At 36.9% G+C, this 18,041-nt stretch overlaps 2 protein-coding genes across 2 annotated transcripts; one reads left to right on the forward strand and one right to left on the reverse strand.

Moving 5' to 3' along the window:
• Positions 1 to 525: 525 nt before the first annotated feature.
• B0H65DRAFT_46128 (casein kinase I isoform delta) lies at positions 526 to 2,247 on the reverse strand. The gene is made up of 4 exons (XM_062826588.1): positions 2,126 to 2,247; positions 961 to 2,061; positions 751 to 876; positions 526 to 603 (listed from the first exon to the last, which is right to left on the reverse strand). The coding sequence occupies exons 1-2, from the start codon at positions 2,135 to 2,137 to the stop codon at positions 988 to 990; spliced, it is 1,086 nt and encodes a 361-aa protein (XP_062686761.1). The 5' UTR covers positions 2,138 to 2,247; the 3' UTR covers positions 526 to 603; positions 751 to 876; positions 961 to 987.
• Positions 2,248 to 3,738: 1,491 nt separating this feature from the next.
• Positions 3,739 to 5,156, forward strand: B0H65DRAFT_438628 (uncharacterized protein; the record flags this gene model as incomplete). The annotated part of the gene is made up of 3 exons (XM_062825380.1): positions 3,739 to 3,810; positions 4,432 to 4,629; positions 4,812 to 5,156. The coding sequence occupies 3 exons, from the start codon at positions 3,739 to 3,741 to the stop codon at positions 5,154 to 5,156; spliced, it is 615 nt and encodes a 204-aa protein (XP_062686762.1).
• Positions 5,157 to 18,041: the final 12,885 nt, after the last annotated feature.

Genomic DNA, 18,041 nt, shown 5'->3' on the forward strand with positions numbered 1-18,041 from the left:
CTTTGGCACATGGAAGCCATAGACCAATAACCACCCCGTGACCTGAACTCTGCTACATGATACCAAGCTAATACCAACTGACCAACGAGTGATGTATATGACTTTCGCAAAAAGGTGTAACGCTTCGTCCCCTAATGCCTCCCCACAAGCGAGACCCGATGCGAGAGAAATGACACACCAAAAGGAAATCGTGCATAACAGTAAATGAAAACAAAACAATGGGAAACAGGATGCCGACTGGGAAGATGCTTATTGTTATCTCGCAACGACATGACTCGAATGAGACTTTTGCCATGAATGACCCGTCTCGATCAAGCCGTATCTCGTGACCGCTGCTGCAATTCCGACGGCATTTTGAACCTCAGCCCGTAGAAAGGCCAAGGTCTCCAACTTCAGCACCCCGGAAATCCGAGATACTGGGCATGCCGTTCGTAAGGTCCCCGGTCAAACAGCAGCAAAGCAGCACCGACCGAGAATCGAGCTGCATAGCTGCCATGAACCGAAGAACCGTCCGAGCCATGAATAAGGGCAGTGAATGATAGAGATGTCGAAGAACGAAGAGAAGCAATCTGTCGCAAGTAATCCGTCTGGCTGGGTCGAGGAGATGCATCGGTCGTTGGTGCTGGCCAGGTACAGCCATCCGCTTCCACTCCATCCAGACTCTCGGGGACGTTGGTTGACGAGACGCGGGTGCAGGAATCAAACCATTTGACCGATGCGCAATCTGCTACTCCAACAACCCGCCGAAGATCTTGTTCCAAGTAGATACCATATGCGAGCATCCGCAGTCTCATTCCATAGGACGATACCTGCCGGCCACATGTCCGGAGCCAGCGCCTTGACCTTTAGCAGCCGAGCGCAGCCTATTATCGCAAACTGAACGTCAGCCATCATGTCAGCATTCTACCTCCGGCCAGCGTTATTGAGTACACCAAACTCGAAGGAAATAAGATTCCTTACTAGGAATGCTGGGCTAGGCTGGCAAACTCACATCCTGTCGCTACCGCCGACGGCACGGCTGGTCTCAGGTGTCTCGCCGGTCATAGGCTTCCTGGATCCGCTCCTCAGAGCCTGCTGAGGGTCCTTACGAGCAGCAGCCTGAGCCGCCTCCTTGGAGTCCGCGGGCTGGGGCTGGCTAGAGTTACCAGCAGCCTGCTGGATGGCCTGGGCGTTCTTCTGGTACTTGTAGACGGTCCAGTCAAAGACGTAATCGTACTGGAAGCCCTCGCGGACGAAGAGATCGCGGAAGATCTTGCGGAGATAGCTGTAATCGGGCTTGTCATCGAAGCGGAGCGAACGAGTGTAGTTGAGGTAGATGGCAAACTCGTTGGGGAAGCCGCGGCAAAGAACCTCGGTGGGAGTGGTCATCTTCTTCTCCATGATACGGTCGTACTTCTGCTTCTTGGTGGCAGCCTTAAGGCCCTGCCACGGGAGGGAGCCGCGGCAGAAGTAAAGCATGACGTAGCCAAGAGACTCCATGTCGTCACGGCGAGACTGCTCGACGCCGAGATGGGTGTTAATGGAGGCATAACGGGCAGTGCCAGTGAGGTTCTTGTTCTCTCTGTAAGGGATGTGGAAGTGAGTCTTGGGATCTCTGTACTTCTTGGCAAGACCGAAATCGATCACGTTGACCTGGTTGCCACGCTTGCCAATTCCCATAAGAAAGTTGTCGGGCTTGATGTCGCGGTGAATGAACGACTTGGCGTGGATGTACTCGATGCGGGAGATGAGCTGATCAGCAAGGAGCAAGACAGTCTTCAAAGAGAACTTGCGGTTGCAGAAGTTGAACAGATCCTCCAAGCTGGGGCCAAGAAGATCGAGGACCATGGCGTTATAGTCACACTCGGTGCCGAACCAGCGGACGAAGGGGATGCCGACGCCACCGGCGAGAGACTTGTAGACGCGGGCCTCATATTCAAGCTGGGGATGCTTGGCCTTGACACTCTCGAGCTTGATGGCAATCTCTTCACCGGAGATGATGTTGGTGCCGAGGTAAATATCGCCGAAAGAGCCAGAGCCGATCTTGCGACCGATCCGATACTTGTTACCGACGCGGAGATCCTAGCCTTTCAGTTAGCAAGATGCAACGTTCAGCGTTCGAGGGATATTGACGGATAGGGCGTACCATGGTAGTCATGTTTGCGGTTTATTAGGGAGAAAGACGGATCCCAGAAGATCAGTAACTATACCCGATGGAAAGGAGTCAGTAAAAGAGTCACTAAGGCACGCATACGTAATCATGTCGAATGCTGAGCTGTCGAGAAAGGTCGGTGTCGCCCCAGGTGTTTCTGCGGGAGTCCATGCCCGGCTCGGCCACGGTAGGTTGTTCAACTGCTCCGAGAGGTGGCCTATTTGGCAATGATGACGGCAACATTTCCAGGGACCTCAGCAGACACGTCCACATCGTGCATCGCCCTGGAAGGGCGTCTGGACGGGATGGTTGGCAATGGCAACACTGCCCATCAGGGCCATGTCGACACGGACGCGTCCAACAATGAATGGCCTTGGCGACGCCGACATTGTTGGTGAGGATTATGGTAATGTCGTTCCCGTTACCATGCCAAGCAGGTTGTCGAAGCTATTGAGCAGCCTATCAAGTCGGTGTCGTTGACTGATGGCGAAGGTGTGCATCCAGGTAGATGGTGGGCAAAGGCGGCCAGCAAGGGCAGATTGTTGGCGAGCGAGCCAACAATCAGCTCACCGATACATGGCGGCAGCTGAGTGGAACCACCACAATGCGTGCAGCACCTCCCTCGCTCGTTGGGGACGACGACCCGTCTGACGGAGATGATGATAGAATTTTTGACTCACTCTTCGGCGGGATGTGTTCTCCTTTTGTAGACGGTCGTTGCAGACCGGATGCTGGGCTAGAGGGTCGTCGGGACCAGGCTGGTAATAATTGATCGAGAGGGGCGTGCGTGCCGAAGAAGGCAGCTTAGTGATGTTGGAGCGTCGGGGGGCGACTGAAATGCAGCTCAATCTGTACGGGTATGTGTTAAAATGCAGTCGAGACGAAGCGTGCAGCAGCAAGATAATGGGCACGGGCTTGGTGTTGATGTATGGTGCAGCATGCGGGAAAAAAAAAGAGATTGTTTTGGTGGTTGGGGTAAGTTCTCTTACCGTCGTCGTCGGCGCCGGGGATTTTAGGTCGTCGGTGGTGAGACTGGGGGCGAGGGAAAGGACGATGTGAAGAGGGAAACGAGACAGCGAGAAGGGAGGAGGAGGCAGTTTGGTGACTGGGACCGACTGGGACTTCTGGGCAGCCGACCGACCTGGGGACTGGGGACTGGTGGCAGGATTTGAGACGCCAACGCCAAGTGCCAGCCAGGCTCGCCAGGTCGACCAGGCCCAGCCAGCGCGCGCTGGTGGGCTTGTTCTTGGCGGCATCCAGCTGGCGAACTGAAGTGAAGGAGCCGTGATCCACCGCCATCCACAGTGCCACAATGCGGGCCAAGCAATGAGCTGGACACAGTGCAAGGCGAGTGAGATGGCGAAAAATGACTGGAGCACCGTCGGACAGGCAAGGGCCAGGCGTCCCAGGCCTGCCAGGGCATTGGGCGGACGAGGGCGGAGTTCCATGTCGCTGGCTTCTGGGCGCGCCCTTTTCCTTTGGCAACGTCCAACTGTCATCCAAAGATGGAAGGTCTCAGAATGCAGGCTTGCCTTTCAAACACTGCAAATAAAATCTGCTGATTTGCAGTTCCCCAACGAGGCAAGAAGCCGGAAACACACGGCAGGATGGACTGCGGGCAGGCAGTGGGAAACGAACACTACCTATCTGGCAACCTAAGGCAAACGTGCTGCGGTACGGTAAGGCAATGCGGGCAGGACCACACCGCGTCTACGAGGGAAGGCACACAACACATGCCTCCCATTTTACGCCCTTTCGAACAGGAAGTGAAGACTCAGTTTTTCCCTTTGTTAGGCAGGAACTGGACGAGGCCCAATGGCCAATGCAGTGCCAAAGTGCCTGCCTGCTCTCACTGTGCTGAGAGTGTTAATGTTTGCCCGGCTTCCGAGAATTGAGCCATTCTGACTGGTAGCCCCTCACCTCCAATACGTACACCCAATACACCATGCACAACCACGAATCCGTTACAACAGCAATTGCGAGCAGAACCTCACGAATGCGACATATCCCATCCGATATCAGCCTCGGAGAAAAATGGCACTTTGATTAAATCAGGTGCCGTCTGGCTACTCAGTACTCTGTGAGACCCGACGAAAAGGGGAGCAGTGTCCCGCTTTGCCCCGCCTCGCAACTGCATCATTGTGATGCTTCAGAGAGACTATACAAAAGACGAAATGCATGAGCCCTCTTCCAGTGTCTCCCAAAAGATCAGACGAAGGGATCAAAACACAAGCAAGTGGACTGTTCGGTGTACGCCAGGACCCCTATAATCACAGTCGTTTGCTGATACGTACCAGTAGAGTTGGGCAAACTGGGATATCACAAGTCAAAGCAACCAACATGGCCCTACCCGGTGGAACAAACCTCTCGGTGACTGGCGTCCCGACAGCTTGGAACATACCGAACAAAAGCGCCCTTCCTATCTTCTCTCGTTCCGTGCTAGATATGCAAAGAACCTACGTCAAATACTGGCAGCCAGAGGAGAGCCTATCAAAGCGGTCATGACAAGCCATATCATCGGTTGTTGACGGGCGCTTACGCAGCACACAGAAGCCGTAGAACCTGCGGAGAAGCAGCAACACCGAAAACTGTCAATATCAAATCTCAAAACCCGCTGCCGAAGATCACGGGTCTGGTGGCTCTGGTGGACCAAAAATGGCGCACTGTGTCGTATATTTAGAGGACGTTAGGCGCGGCTGAGAGGCCAAGCAAGCCCTCCATGTCAGCGTCTCACTGTCTTCGATCCCCGAATCTCCGGTGGAATACGTTCAAATGGGCAGAGCATTCCTCACATCCCCATCTATCACAGCCGGGAAAGGTTGACAAATATCCTTCCCTTGCTCATGTTCGGTCTGCCGCGCTAGAGGTACCTGGTCGTTTCCAAGACAGTGCCCGGAATTTCAACTCCTCCCCTGGCCTTGCAGAGACTATCTTCCAACTACAAGGCGGTGTCGGAGAAAATCCTGTTCAACAAGCTCTTCCTACATCATCCCAGATCGCAGCCTTTGAAATATCCTCAGCTTAGGAACTCTCCATCTGAAGCTGTCAGAAGCTATCAAGAACCTCATATGAAACTTCTCCGTTAGCCGTCAAGTTACGGATCGGAATACATCCGAGGCAAAATGGAGCCGGCCTTAGGTCCGTTGGTGGTTCGCGTCCGCTTTGCTGCCCAAAACGCGACCCAAGGGGAAGACAAGGGTGGCATCGACTTCGCGTGGCTCGATCTTTGAAAGCGGCAAACACATGCCATGATCCCTGCGCATAGCAATGCCCAGATTACGAAAAGTGTCAGTATCAAACGACATGCCAGTTGGAGGGGCGTTGATTTTCGAACTTTTTTTATGAAATATCCAGAATGAGCGCCGTCAAAGTCGCTACACCGCCTTGACCGCCAACTGCAACAGCAATCCATTACCGACCCTTACCCATGCCTGCCATGCTATCCAAGGCGTTAAATCGGTAGTGTACAGACGGATACGGAAACGGCAAGAGACAAAGGAAGAACATGCGCGCGATTATGGAAGCACACCAGTTCAAATGTTTCACCGACACCTTCTAGATCTCTCTTGTCTTGGTATGAAAAACTACTTCCCAACGGTTGTATGTGTCGGGAGATGGCCCAGAACCTCCACAATCTCGGAGATCGCCAGTTCCAGGTTGCCCGGTTGCACTTTTAGGACACACTTCCTCTCCAGGAACATACCCGTGGAGATAGTGTGACGGCGCTGGCAGACTGGGTCTGGGCGCCATGTACGAGGTGGTTTATGAGGCTGTTGGAATGAGGTATATGGAGGTTCTAGGCATAGTATAGACTAGAGGATGCGAGCCATTCAATTGGCTATGCCAAGACTAGTTATAGGGTAGACCCTTGTACGTATAGGGGTTTTGTCTTGTAGGTGAAGGGGATACGAGTAAAGGGATTGGCTGTTAGCGACCTATATATAGGTCTTACTGTCGCTTATACGACTAGGGTATTTATTTAAGTTTGTACGCTTATACTTAATTCTCTTCCTTTTTTCTTTTCCCTATTTAAAATCTTCTATTATAAATAGAATTTTAATTTTGCCTTTGATTTACCTATATTATGCCCTTATATTATTTTAAATCAACCCAATAATTATTTGGGAAGGTTAAATCCTAAATTAAAAACGAAATTAGAAAAATCTATTACGAAAATTCAAAGTACCGAATATTTATAATAATAATACAATAATACTATTACACTAAATATATAATAACGCTAGTAACTACAAGGGTACTAAATAGATTAAAAACTGCGATAACGATTATTATAATAAGGATATTTTTAATAACGATTGTAATAATATTTTCTTCAGAGAGGAGGGCGGAGATAGCAATAGAGAAGGAGGCTTTAATTTTTTAAATCCCGACCTTAAGAAAAAGGAGAATACAATTATAAAACCGAAATTTAAAAAGAAGGTTACTATTAATAATAAGCGTAAATTTATTAACCCTATTATTAAAAATAACGCGTATAAGGCCGTACGATTTAATAAGGAGCGTTATAATAGTTTTTATTTAAATAAGGAACGCTCCCGTAGTAAATTTACGATCCTTCGTAAAAAATCCCTATATTATATATACTATCCATTAAAAGTATCCGATAAGGTACTAGTTAATATGGTTACTAATACGAAAAAAAAGGACGAAGAGTCCATATTATTTTTTAATTTATTTAATTAATATATTATAACGGCGGTCGAAAATACTAAAACTTTCGACGTTCGCTTAATTAGGTATAAGGTTATTAACGATTTAAAATAGAAAATAGAAAAATTCGTTAAATTATTTATTTGCGATTCTATCCCTAATATTCTTTTTTAAATATTATTCCCTTCGAACCTCCCGTTTTCTAACTACTTAATTAAGAAAATATTTACTAAATTATACCGTAGAGACCCCTAGGTTATATGTTTTAAAAATTTAAATTATAATTTATTGTAAATATAATATAGAAGGAGTAGGTATTAGAATTTTATTACTTCGTTTCCTATTTGAACGTTAAATTTAAAATTATTTACGATTAGGTCCCTGCTTTAGTCGATTATTATAATGCTATTACCCTTATTATAATCTAATAATTCAAAGATTCCCTTATAGAGAAGGAAGATACTATTAAAAAATTAAAAAAAAAAATTATTATTAATTTAAATATCGGTAAAGGAGTAATTACGAATACAGGAAAGGTTAAAGAAATAATACTTCTTAATATTGAAAAGGATGCTAGCGAAGTTCCTTTTAAAATTTCCGCCCGCTTTTCGACTTTACCCTTCGAAATTAACTTTAATAATAGAGAATATTCTAATTCCTACTACTATAATATTAAATAAACCGACCCTGCTAAGTATTATAATTAAAATAAGGAAGATAATATTCCCTTCGAGGTTTAGTATAATTTAATTTAAAATAAATTCGAAATTAATATTAATTACTATCTAACCGATTATAATAAATTTTTATATATTAAAAATTACTTAACCAGTTACGCTTACCATAATTTAATACTATACTTACGCGAAATTTACTCAGATTAAATTAAAACCTAATTCAATTTAATAATTCATTTAGAGTATTAATACTATAACCCTAATTAAGAAGAAAACGAGCTCTAGAATCTTATTGAATTAAAAATTAAAAATAATAATAATTTCGACTTTTTTTAAAAATAAATTTATTTAGATATTTAACGAATATTAACGTTTTAAGACCGAATAGAAGTACGAACTATTTTAATACCTTCTAATTAAATATAATAAATAAATAAGTACGAAATATTGCGACTTTTCTATTTTTTATAAATTTTATTATATAAATTGCTCTAATTTTAAATGAATATTAAAGACTATCGCCGACGAAAATAAAGTTATTTCCAAAAGTAATAAAAATAATAATTTTCATAGAAATAATAAGGGCTCTAATTTTATTCCTAAGCTTACTAGTAGAGGAGGCGGAAGCGCCGCTCGTTAAAGTAGTAACTATAAAGAAATTATTTGATTATTCAATAAGGGTAAATACTTTTTCTATAAAGAGAAGAGTTATATTAAATATAATTATCCTAAGAAAGAACGTTTCGACCGCGAACGCCGCGATTGTATTATTGCTATCGTCGATTGTTATTTAATTTATAAGAACGGAAGCAACTAAGTAATTCCAATTACCCCGGCCGTTCTAATTGCTAATAAACCGGGAAATTAATTACTTTAAATAAATTAGATTCTTTCCTAAGGGAAGTATCGGTTATAAAGTAATAGAAAAAGGAAAGGAAGGATTTAATTTAATACCCTTTCTAGGAGTAAAACCCTTATTTATTTAACATACTTTAATTAATAATAGAATATCTATCTATATTGAATACTTTAATTAATATAAAAATAAATAAATATTTATTTATTAATACCGCCTTTACTAAGAGACTAAAAAAACGATTATTAATAGAATATACGAGCAACTTTCTAATTCGAGGAATTAACGATTACTAAGAGTATTAAAAAAGTTATTAAAACCGCTTAAAAGATTTAAAACCGAACTATACTACCCGATTACTTTATTATAGTTAATATGGTGTACAATATTATTATCAGCTGGAAATAGCTTAACTTTTATAATATTTAAATAAATTATACTAATTAGCGTTTACTCTTCCCCTTAGAATAAAAACCGGACCCAGACTAATTAAAGCATTTCGAAATCTAAAATTTACCGACTTCGTTCAACCCTATTTATTAAAAAGATTTAAAATATTATAACGTACTAATAATTCGAAAAGTTAAATAACGAATAAATGGAAAAAATAGCAGCCGAACAGCTATTGGCTTTATAAATAATTATATCTTAATTAAGCTTATCCTCGACGGATAATTATTCTTTAATTACTACAAAAAGAAAGAAGTCGATTTTAAAGCTTAAAATTAATATCGTTACGAAGTTCGATAATATTAGAAGGATATTAAAAAATAAATTTTAAAGTTAGGAGCTACTTCGGATTTTAAACCTAAGAAAGTTTTTATTACGCCCGCCGATTTTTAATATACCCGCGACGACGCCGGCGAACTCGGATATACCCGACTCCGCTATCTTTTTTAAAACCCTATTACAATTTTTAAAAAAATTAATTTATTGAATAAAATAGAACGTAATTTAATTAATTTTACCTACCTTATAATACTATTTCTAGAATCCGAATCCCGACCCCGTTATTAAAAATAACCCGCCGAAGGAAAATAAAGATCGGATACCTAAAATATATATTAATTAAAATACAATAGTACGGGTTAATATAAATACCGCCCTGCCTAAATATATATATTAAATAGGGACCTCTTTAAATAATTCATTAAGAAGGAAAACCGAATTACTTATTCTATAAGTATTTTCGAAATCGACCGGTTTATATAATAGAAACGAATTATCGACAACCCTACTTAAAAACCGCTCCTTCGTAACGAAATTAAGATTATTAATAAATACGATTCCAATATATTGCCCGAATATTAGCCGTATAATTACAAAATCAAATTCGACAAAGGCTACCAACCCGAAGAGTTCAGTTATAGCCCACTCTACAAAATATCCTTTAACGAATTAAAAACTATAAAGAAGTACATTCTACAAAATTTATCGAAAGGATTTATTAAAGCGAATTCATCCCTATAGGCAATATTAATACTATTTATTAAAAAGGCTAATAGCAATCTCCGCTTTTACGTAGACTATTAGAAATTTAACGCTATTATTTGAAAAGACCGCTACTTATTACCCTTAATTGAAAAAACCCTCGCTAAAGTAGTTAAAGCGTAATAATTTACGAAAATCAATATTTGACAAGCGTTTTACTACATCCGTATAAAATTAGAAGACGAGGAACTAACTACTTTCCGTATAGGTATAGGAGCTTTTAAATATAAAATACTACCCTTTAACCTTACTAAAGGCCCCGCTAGCTTCTAGAGTTTTATTAACTCCGTATTAAACGAATATTTAAACGATTTCTATACGGCCTATATTGATAATATCCTAATTTATTCGGATATTCTTAATAAATATAGTAACTATATTAAAAAGTTCCTTCGTTGTCTAAAGGAAGTAAGTCTATAAGTAGACTTTAAGAAATATAAATTCTATATTACTATCACAGGGCGAGAGGGCACCGTTGGGGGTAGGGTAAGATATGCGTTATTATACGAGGGGGAGAAAGGGAAGTGTGCATAGAGGATTAGCTATATAGGTGGGAGCCTAATAGGCCAGTCCGTACGCGTGTACGTAAGGCTATACGTATTTGGGATATATAATTAGTATGTAAGTATATAGTTTTGGGCTATAGTACTAGCTCTAGTATAGTATATATATAGATAGTATAGTACAATTATATTATAGGCTAGCCTTATAATACTATCCCTTCTCAAAAGAAGTTCGTAGAGTTGAAAAAATTTATATATATATAAAATAATACTTTTATTACTTTAATAATTCTAATTTAGCCTTCTCCTCCATTGTTAACTTCTTTAGTAGTACGCTCGGGTCGATTTTAAAACCCTCCTCGTCGTAATTTACGAAGTAAATTCTCAGTATACGCCTAGATTAAATATTTATTAATCGTTTCAAAATCATCGCGAAGGCTACTTCTAAGCCCTTAATTTTATATTTACTTAAGGTATTATTAAATAGGCGTAATATTAGTATAGTTACGGTGGCGGTAATTTCCCATTAAATAAGGCGGGTAGAATACCGCCGCGGAGGGCCTAGAGCGGCCGGTGCCAGTATTAGCGCCGGGTTATTTTAAATAACGGCCGGGTACGAAATATTAATATATTCCGGATATTCGGGGGTATAGGTAAATTAGGGGATTTATTATAAAAACGTTAAAATATTTCTTCGTAATCGATAATATAATTTTTAAGCTTCTAAATTAGCTAGTTATTATCTTTCTATTTAATTCGATAATATTAGTAAAAATTACCGCCAAGTTAAGCATCATTAATAATTTTTTCAAAGTTTTATTCCTCCCGTTCTTTATTATTATCGGTTTTGATTATAACCCGGCCGTCGTTTACCTTTATGTTTAATAACGTATTTTAACCGGGAAGACCTTTGCTGATTTATAATTATATTATAAATATATAGAATACTGAAATGGGCCAAAACAACACAATAACACAACATAAAACCAACTACATACTACAACAAAAACTTGCTATAGATTGCTGATTAGGGCTGTAATGCTGGAAGTTATAATTTAATTGGACGAGGTAGTTAGCGCTAATTGTAGGTAGAAAGGCTAAGGTTTGAGGTTTGGAGAGAGGAGGGTTAAAGAGAGTGAACGAATAGGTCGCGAATAATTTTAGAATTTAAAGAATAAATAAATATAAAGCTTACTATTCGATAATTAATAAATAAAAGTAACCTTCTCCCTAATAAGGAAGTAAAAGATTAGGAAAATGTTTAATTATTAATAAAATGATTAATTAAATGTTTTATGTAAAGAAATAACGAAAAGCGATTTAAAATATTGGATTAAAATATATTAAAGTATATCTAAAAAGAATATTGTTGCTTTCTTCTTATCCTCCCTCTTAATGATCTTTTTCTTAGGGTTGATCCCCTTTTCTTTTCATTATCCTCCTATCCTTCTATTCTTCTTCTATCAATCTTCTTTTTCTATTGACAACTTATCTAATCTTATTTATTAATTATAAATAAATAATTAGCTATTAGATAATTTATACGATTAGCTATCTATTAATTTCCCAATCTTTCCTATATTCCTAATCAATGTCAATTGACCAGTTCCTTTTAGTCTCATAACTATACTCCTAAATAAAATACATTGTAGAAAAATCATGAAAAAATCAGCGCAGGAACCATGAAGCATACCACCTCAAATCAATACTAATAAATATTTTATATTTGTTAGGAGCGCGAAATATATTATATAGTTTTTAGTAAGCGTAATATAGAAGGGGCCCTCCTATTAAAGGTAAAATTTTAAGTATAGGCACCCGTTAGTAAAATTTATTATATTTAATAAAATTAAATCGCCGAGCTAGTACTTAAGGGAATTAACGCGTTTTTTATTAGCGTTATCTTTATATCGCTCTTATATATATCGGGTTTATTAAATTATAAAGTTCTAGATTTTCTAGAAATAGTCCGCTAATTCTAACGCTTTATAAAATTCCTTTAATTAAACCAGTAATAAATTTAAGAGAGATAACGTACGGAGTTTGGTACTTATCCTTAAGTAGTAGCCATAATTAATAAAAAAGGTTAAAATGCTTATTAATAAAGATATAGTATTATTATTAGTAAATTCTGCAATTAACAATTATTAAATTCAATTTACCTACGCTTAATTAATATAAAATCGTAAAAATGATTCTATTTCTACGTTAATTTATAAAGAATTAATAGTCTCTTATAGAAGGTAAATTAAAAACGCAATATAAATCAGGTACCCTTATTTAAAAATATACTATTTAGTAGGCTATAAATTAAATAAATATAGTCGATAAAGCGGTCTACGAGTTCCTCCGCTTCTCAAATAATTATTAGGATATAGTACCGTATTTTAATTAAACAGTCGATAACGACGGCGATATATTTAAAAGTTTGGCTGAAGTAGGTACTACCTATAACGGCTGGCACCATCTGGGCTGTCATGTGCCGTTATAGGTCTCATTTACGGGTATGGTTCAGATGGTTTAGGTTCTAGGCTTAGCTTTAGCAGCCTCCTTCCTAGAGTTAAGGTATAAAACCCAGTCCCTCCTATCTAGCCTTCCCTTTTAAGATTTCTTCCTTCTTCAACTTTTTATCTTTAATCCAAGTTAGCCAAATACATACCGTTTAGCTACGCCGTAACATTACAAGAAGTTCCTTCACAGACTAGTCTTTTTAATAGATTAATTGGGTCGTACTTAATATTCTTCTTTCGACATCGACGACGACGATATTAGAGTCTTACGATACGACCTAATTGGCCGCGCAGCTTTGCCTATACTAGCCTATAATATAAATTACTTATACTAGAAGCTAGCTTATACAACTTTACTTATACTAATTCTTCTACGTTTCTCCAGTTTTATTTTACTATAGGACGGGCGTATTTTAACGGCGTCTTTCGGCCTCGTATATTTAACTAGTCCTATCCTTAACGATATCATTTTATCCAATTCCTTTACCTATTCTCTAAAAGCCTCTCTCGTGGCGTTAAATCCGATTATTTGGACGTTTTGTAGTAGTAGCGCTATTTTAGAAGCCGCGTAGCGGGCGTATCTATTTTATAATTAGATTTAAACCGGTATACGAGCGATAGAAATTACTTTTAGCGGGCGCTTTTGTAGTAAAATTAAAGTAGCTAAAGCCTAGTAATTTATAAAAATCGATATTCGATAAACGTTTTATTATATTCTTATAAAACCGGAAAACGAAGAATTAATTACTTTTTATACTGGTATAGGGGCTTTTAAATATAAAATATTACTATTTAACTTTATTAACGGTCCAGCCAACTTTTAAAATTTTATTAATTTAATCCTAGGCGAATATTTAAACGATTTCTATACAGCCTATATTAATAATACCTTAATATATTCGGATATATTAAAGAATTATAAGAATTACGTTTAAAAAGTCCTCCGGAAATTAAAGGAGGCTAGTTTGTACGTAGACTTCAAAAAGTATAAGTTCTATATTACTAAAATTAAATTTTTAGATTTTATTGTAGGACGAAAAGGAATTTTAATCGATCTTAAAAAAATAGAGGTTATTAAAGAATAAGCAATACCGTCCAATTTGAAGGGAATACAATCCTTCTTAGGGTTCTATAACTTCTACCGGAAATTTATTAGAAATTATAATTATGTAGCGCATCCTCTTATAAATTTAATACGGAAAGAAAAAGCTTTTATTTAAATTAATAAATATTAAGCCGCTTTCAAAAAATTTAGAAAACTATTTATAGAGGCTCTATTCTTAAGATACTTTTACTATAATGTAAAAACGAAAGTAAAAATAAATATTAACGATAGAATATTAGCTAGAATATTATCCTAACTATAAGAAAATATAGAAGAATAATACATAATTATTTTCTTCTTAAAGATTATATAGAGTGCCGAATGAAATTACCCTATTTATAATAAAAAGTTGTTTGCTATTATTAAAGCCCTTTAAATGTAGCGATCCGAATTCGTTAACTTTTAATAGAATAAACTATTTATGATTATTACCGATTATTAAGTATTCGAATATTTTAGTATTAAACGCCTTCTTAATTTTTAATAAACCGAATAGATAGAGTTCCTATCCTAATATTATTTTAAAATTACGTATCGACCTAATGTAAAGAATGCAATAATTAACGTATTTTCCCGTAAATCTAAAGGTTTTAAAATTTAGAAAATAAAAAGGATACGTACCGAACGCTCTAAATATTTAAACCGGTAGAAGAAGACGGCGCCGAAATATCTATTATTACTTCTATTATAATTATTTCTAACCCGCCTTTAAAGGAATCGATCCTAATTATAACTTTAAATATAAATAAATTGAACCCTATAAAACTAGAAGGATACGAACTAATAGACGCACTTATAAAAACTAATTACAAAACCGAATCTCTAAAAGAATATTGTATTTATACTTATAATTTAAATTCTAACTTTGTAATATTAATTAATAGACTCTTAGTATATTAAAATCGCCTAATTATTCCCGAATTGGATAACCTACGTACTTATATTATCGATAAGATTTATTTAATATTAATTATAACCTACCCCGGGAGGAATAAGACCCGGGCGATTCTCAAAATAAAATATTAATAACTATATATAATTAAAGATATTAACCGCTTTATTAAAAACTATATAGTATATAAGGTTAGTAAAGTCCTTAAGGATAAAATACCGGGCTTACTTTACCCGATTCCCCTGCTAGCCTAGAAATAGATATTTATTATTATAAATTTTAAAAAAATACTAGGGGATAAATACAATTTCAATGATGCGTTAATAATAGTTAACTATCTATTAAAATCATCCTAGGTTACCCCTTATATGGAAATCCCTACAATTCGCAATATTATTCGAATATATTATAAAGGACCTTACTATATTTACAATATATTAAAGAAAATCATTTCTAATAAAAAGCCGTAATTCACATTTGTATTTACGGACGAAATATCGAAACTAACGAAGACGAAGTAAAAACTAGTTACTATAAGATATAATTAGATAGCAGGCTAAGTAAAAATTATAAATACTTATATTGACTAACACTTCTAACTATTTATTAATTATTATTAAAATAATTAGTCCGAAGCTATCCTAACCTTAAATACGGTATAAAATAGCTTCCTTTAAGATAGTATAGAATTATCTCCCTATAAAATTATATTTGGATACTTAATAAGAATACCTTTCGATTAGGATGTCCGTACCTAGGACCCTAATATATTGCGGACGGAATAATTAACTTGAGAATAGGCGTAAAATTATATTGAAAGTATAAGAGTAATAGGTAATATAGGCTAATAAGAAATAAAGAGAGCCCTATTTCGAATTAGGGGATAGGGTTATTATTATTAAAAAGCTCTATTCTATAATTATTTAACTTAATAATAAGTTCGAATTCCCTAATATTCGCAATTATTATAAAATTATCGAAAAAATAGAATATTCTTACCGTTTAGAATTATTAAAAAGTTGGAAGGGTACCGATATCTTTTATACGGACCGCTTATAGAAATATAATAATAATCTACTCCTAAAATAAGTATTCGAATACCCCAGCCTAATTAATATGGACGAGGATAGTAACCCCGAATAGGAAGTCGATAAAATTATAGTATTTAAAGTAATTAACGGAAAACTCTTTTACTAAACGGATTAAAAAAGCTAAAACCCCGATCTAAAATAATATCCCGCTTCCGACTTTAAATATATACCGAAGGCGCTTTAGGACTTTTATAAAGTTAACCCGGGTGCCCCGGGCCCACTCCAGCAATTAATAAATTAGTTCAACGAAGATACGGAGCAGTACGATAATAACGAGTACTTTGAGACGGAAGGATTAAAACGTTTATAGCGTATTATAAAGAAGAAATAAACGTTCTATATAATTATTTAGTAAAATTCGCGGACGAATCTTTTATATAGGGGGGGGTAATATAATAGTACTAGTAAACTAAATTTAAGCCTAAGTATTATACACGATACAATAAAATATATAAAGCTTCTAAACATAGTACGGTTTAGAGGATGCAATCTATTTAATTAATTATACTAAAACTAATTATAGGGTAGACCCTAGTACGTATAGAGGTTTATCCTATAGGTAAAGGGGATACGAGTAAAAGGATTAGCTAATAGCGACCTGTATATAGGTCCTATTATCGCTTATACGACTAGGGTATTTATTTAGGGTTTGCACGCTTATACCTAATTCTCTTCCTCTTTTCTTTTCCCTATCTAAAATCTTCTATTATAGATGGAATCCTAGCTTTGCCTTCGACTCACCCATACTATGCTCTTGTACGTAATATAGTTTCTAGTTTTGAAAAGTTAGGCATTTAACCCCCTAATCTAAACTATATTATTAATGCACTTTACGAAAAAGTAGGTTAAATTAATAATATAGCCTACCTTAATATATTGCTAGACGATGCCCGCCGTTGGGTAGTTATAAAGTAAGGTCTTGATCGTATTGGGAAGGTTATTGAGAATTGTAATTTACTAATGCGTATAGTATTTAAGGCTATGGAGGTTAATTTTTACTAAGAATATCTTGATTATTATTATTTAGTAGAATTTAGTCTTGAAAGGAGGAAACGGTTGGAAGCTTTCAATTCTAAGAAGATTAAAAGGAAGTACGCTAAATTAAAAGGTGAGCTTATAAATAGTATTGCCGTTAAATAAGTACGATATCGATAGGAAGTTAGGGAGTAAGTTGAGTAAGCAGCTATTAGGGAGAAATAGTTGAAGGCTATTAACGTTGCCGTTAAAGATTACTAGAAAGAGTAATAGAAGGAGTAAAATAAATGGAAGCGCCTCCTAGAGAATAAGATTAAGTTAATTATTGGCTGCCCTTATATACCTACCTTCTATAAATATTTCGAAAAGATTAGGTAAGTTAATAATTATATTAATTTCAATAACCCTACTTAACTTCTTTAAGTACGTAATAGGAGAAGGAAATTCCCCTTTTTTATTAATGCTTATCATAGGGCTAAGGCCCGGGCTGTAGCGCTCTAGTTATCGACTAGAGCTATTATAAGGCGCCGTGGCTATATTTGTACAGCCCCTATTAAAACTTCGTATCTCCAGTAGAGCCGCTTCTTAAATAAAATTTTCCTTCTCTATAAAACCTTGGCTAAATTATACGATTAATATTTATATTAATTATACTATCCCTATTATATTAGGTTCTATTATAATAGACTTAATAGAATAAGATGAATAGCCGTTATAGTAGTAATAGTAGGGCCTACCTACTCAAATAGCTATAACTAGAATTCCCGTAGAATTTTCTACTACTATAGCCGCCGTAGCCGTAGAATAAAAAGAAGTTGCGAAGAGAGAAATTGTACGTTTCGTACGAGAGAAGGAAGATTTTATTAGGACGCTATTTACTAATAATATATTTACTTAAGTAGTAAAAATAGCGTTTAATATATAATTTACTACTTAAAATTAATAAGACCCCTTTAACGTTAATATAATTACTATAATAATTACTATTACCCCGAGCGCTATAATCGGTACTATATAAAAGGCTGCTCCCTATTATAATTCTAAGCGTAAAAGTATCCGTTAGCCGAAGTAGGACGGAACCCTTTTTATATTTAATTTTTATATTACCCAACTATACTTTATATACGAAGAAGAGAAGT

Source organism: Neurospora tetraspora (genome assembly GCF_033439725.1).
Source record: "Neurospora tetraspora strain CBS 560.94 chromosome Unknown B0H65scaffold_1, whole genome shotgun sequence".
NCBI lineage: Eukaryota > Fungi > Ascomycota > Sordariomycetes > Sordariales > Sordariaceae > Neurospora > Neurospora tetraspora.